At 39.5% G+C, this 4,288-nt stretch overlaps 1 protein-coding gene across 1 annotated transcript in view; it reads left to right on the top strand.

Annotated features, from left to right (window-relative positions):
- Positions 1–4,288, top strand: part of TENM2 (teneurin transmembrane protein 2) — a 102,335-nt gene that overhangs the window by 56,981 nt on the left and 41,066 nt on the right. Inside the window, exon 13 of the mRNA XM_018562531.1 lies at positions 3,132–3,307. Coding sequence (XP_018418033.1) covers positions 3,132–3,307 — 176 coding nt within the window. The remainder of the gene's footprint in view (positions 1–3,131; positions 3,308–4,288) is intronic.

Raw genomic sequence — 4,288 nt, 5'->3', positions numbered from 1 at the left:
ATATATAATGTATGGAGGTCATTGACAGAATCAAAAAGTGGTTGCCTGGAGAAACAATTCTTACAGGTTTCATTGTTTAGAGTGACGCGACATCTAGTGGTGAAATATGTGGTTTATGCAATTTATATATAGCAACTGGCAACTGCATTGTAAATTCTTTGTGACAGTGCAGGATAAAAAAAAAGTAATTTGTGTGTATAGGTCTTAAATTAGACAAGTGCAAGTAAGTTAACTGTGATGTAAAGTTTCTTTTAAAACAGCATGTAAAGTGCTAGGATATAATGGGTAATTTGCTGGATCTGTGATGAGAATAATTAGCTTTAATGTCTGGTACAGACTGTGTATTAATTAGCAAATCATAGTGCTTGTGACTCTAACATTTCATTCAGATTTAAATGTCAGAGCTAGCAACATAATGACACACAATGTAAGAGAAATGTATGCACAATGAGAACATTTGAGAGGAAATAGGACTTGGAGAAGTGCTTATTTTATTTCTAGGATTTGGTGAAATAAAATAAAGAAATGTTCGAATAGGAAATATTTTTAAACATTGCCAATTATTATATACAAGGATGATACCTTGTGTTTAGATACATCCACGGGAATGTCTTAATTAAACTTGCTTGTACTGTGCTGTCAGATGTCATTCTCAGTTGTAAACTAGACTTGAGCACTGTTTTTCCTAACAAAGGGTTAAAGATCTAGAAGCATTGTATATTAATAAGGCGGAAGCTCAGAGTGCCCCAAAGCTTTCTGTCACTTTGAAATTGTAGAGAGATACGTACAGTCTGTCGTCTGTCCAAAAACCTGCTCAAAAGAGTTGTTTAAACTTTAAGAAATATTTTTTTAATTATGCTATGTAAATAGGAACACATAAACAAGCATATAGTGGGAGTTTTCCAAAATTTGACTGTTAAAGGGGAAATACACTTTAAACCATATCTTCCAACAAATGGCAGACAACTGACAATTTAGAATAAAGCTGACCATACACTGTTAGCATATCTAAAAGCGAGTGGCCCTGCAAGCTCGACAAAAGTCAGCCAAAAGACAGCCAATCAGCCCAGCAGGGGATTACTCCCAGGGCTGGCCTTAGGGGTGTGCGAGCTGTGCGGCTGCAAAGGGCGCCATGGCAACAAAGGCGTCAGACGGCAGACACAGCTCGTCCTCGGGGCAGCTTCTCCCCTCCTCACCGCTGGCCATCCGACATGACAGCGCTCCCTCGTTTGCCCTGCGGGGGGTCGAGGGCGCAGGAGGTAGCGCTGCCTGCTGTCAGGATGGCCGAGCGGTGAGGGGGAGAGAAGCCGTGCCCGCAGCTGTCAGGATGGCCGAGCGTGGAGGAGATCGGAGCCGCTGTCATCCTGTCAGTTTCAGGATGACAGCGGCTCTGTGCGTGGCAGAGTGGGGGATTGGTAATTAGTCCAAGACTAAAAATTCGTTTCAGATGAAATGAACAAAAACTAAAAACGTTTCATTCGTTTCATCAAACAAAACAAATTTATATGCTATTTTGGATTCAGCCATTGGCGTGTTCTGGAGGCAGGGCACATGACGTCATATAACACCGCACGCATGTGTTGGGCACCACCATCTTGGTGTATATCTAGGTATACACCAAGATGGTGGGGCCAATATAGGCGTGTGACGTCACCTGACGCCACGCATGCATGGCGTCATGTAACATCATGCTCCCGCCTCCATGATGATGGCACACATTCACAGAACACGCCGGGGGCCAACATGGCCGCCGCACATTCTCAAACAATTTATTATGTGCCGGAATAAATTTTTCGTATATTCGGACATATAGTAATTCATTAATTTTACATGTAGTCTAGGTTTTGTATCCTGTTTTTTTATTTTTCTAGATACACTTACTTGAAAAAAGGGTCGGCATGACAACCTGAGACTTTATTTTTATAGACTCTATTTTAGTTTGACATTTATTGTTTACCTTCTGTTTTATTTGATGAGAATACTTATATTGTGCTACAAGTTTAATACCTTTAAATATAAGTTTTATTTTTATCATACTTTTTAATATGTTTCTTTGGGGCTTAACAGAATAGGAGTCTTTAAATGGTGCGGATATTGGAAAAAATGGGTGTTGTTACTGGGGGTGTGGCCACTGAGGGGTGTGGCCACTGAGGGGTGTGGCCACCGAGGGGTGTGGTCACCGAGGGGCGCTGTAGAGCTTTCTCGCACAGGGCACCTAAAGGCCTAAGGCCGGCCCTGATTACTCCATTCACCTCTGTTTAGCGTGGATAAACATATCTATTGGATTCCTTTCGTTCAGCCCACAGCCTGAATAAAAAAATCTATTACTGTATAGCCAGCAATACCTGAGCTGTGAGCACCAAGTAGAAAGCATAAAAGGTCTGCCTTGCTGAAATTTGTACATGTTCCATAGACAAAGTCCAATTTCTGTTCCGATAATTTACTCTAATGTAATCACCTGTTGGACATAGACAAACTGTACTTCACTTTATATTTCATACATTCTGTTTATCTTTGCATCACCTGTAACTATGCATAAATTCTTCTAATAAACGATATTGCTAAAAAAAAAAAAAAGGCCTGCCCAATTCATCCCAGCCATTAGACTAACTACAGTCCACTGAGGACATTATTCATATAGCATTTGACAAGGTAAACCCCAGCAAAAAAGCTGTGACGATATAGGAAACAGGGAGGGAGGAACTTGTCTTGCAGATGCCATAGCCTCAAAGGAGGTACACCCACCCCTTGCACACAGGTATAAATAGCCACGCCTGTTTCCATAAAATTACAGCAGTACTGTACTATTTACACATTTATTGAGGCTGGAAGCATAGTGAAGAGCGAGTAAGAGAGCTGCAGCTCCTCTACACCAAAGCCACAGTGTTGTTTGCCCGCCCCTCTCTTCCCTTGCCCTTTCACAGAATTCTAAAGTAAATGTTTCTATTGCTTTTATCGTGTAGAGCAAAGAAGTGAATAGTATTAGTTTTCCTCCACTGTGAGAGGTTACAAAAAGTATTATGACCTTTTCAACTCTAGTTCATCCATATCAGTTAGTGAGAGTGCTTTGAGAATGTGTCAGTTTTACTGCTGTTCATTTAACTAATATTGTTTAATTGATTCAATTTCAGTTACGACAATGAAGGCCGCTTGACCAATGTAACCCGTCCAACTGGCGTTGTTACCAGTCTCCACAGAGAGATGGAAAAATCTATTACTATTGACATAGAAAATTCCAACCGGGATGATGATGTCACTGTTATAACCAACCTGTCTTCAGTTGAGGCATCGTATACTGTTGTACAAGGTAATTTGCCATCTATGAATACTCATCACTCTCTGTTTCATTCCTCTTTTTAGTATGTTTCAGGCAGTTACACTGTCAAAATCTGTTATTGGTGTATCTGTTCATCTCCATGTAAAACACTTTTATCCTGAATACAATGCTTCAATTATCAGAGAGAGGGGTCAATTTTCTTAAGGACTACTATAAACTGTTCACTTAACAAAGGCAAGGGTCACCTTAAAAAAAGTTCACTCAGCTTAGTAAATTCGGTGCAGCAGTGTTCATTTTAATGAACCAGTCATGGGCGATCAAAAATCTTGTCTTTTTAAATTTCCCTCACACTTGATCAGATATTTAGAGAGAATACAGGAGCCATTCATTTTACTAAGCAAACTGCCTCTACTGCTTTAGTAAATTCATGCCACTGACAGTGTTTCATTGCAGTCAGGCTTGTGTACCATTATTAACATTACCCTGTTTTAACCATGATGTCTAAAAATCGGAATATTAAGGAAAGCTTTGATGTTAAAGAAAAAAATTCTTATAAAAAAAGGCTACAGCTATGTACTATAAAATGTCTTTACTTACAGATTTTATTGCACTATAGGAATCACTACTCAAATCCAAGTTTCTGACTATTGACTGTTATCAAAGGGGCTAGATTATAAGAATTGTTATCATAAAAAAATGCTATATTGTGAGGTTAGCATATGTTTTGTTAGTATGTAGTTTAATAATTCCCTTGCCATTGTAATTTTTCTCCTCATCTACATGCAGTTCAACCTTTTCAACAAAAGTGACAGTGACATGGGTGGAGACAAACTGTGACACTGCTGGAAATGCTTGCAAAATTGCAGCATTTTGTACAGAAAGATTTAAACCATTGGAATGAAAGGTAAATGCAGAAAGCTTCCTCTTATATTTGGTCCCAGCCCCTGTCATTGTCACTTTTGTTGGTCAGGTTGGTCTGCATATCAATGTGGAAATTTTTTCCCCATATAA

The sequence above is a fragment of the Nanorana parkeri genome, unplaced genomic scaffold (genome assembly GCF_000935625.1).
Source record: "Nanorana parkeri isolate BGI_ZX_2015 unplaced genomic scaffold, ASM93562v1 scaffold582, whole genome shotgun sequence".
NCBI lineage: Eukaryota > Metazoa > Chordata > Amphibia > Anura > Dicroglossidae > Nanorana > Nanorana parkeri.
Note: the sequence above shows the minus strand (reverse complement) of the source record. Positions and strands in the feature narration are given on the sequence as shown.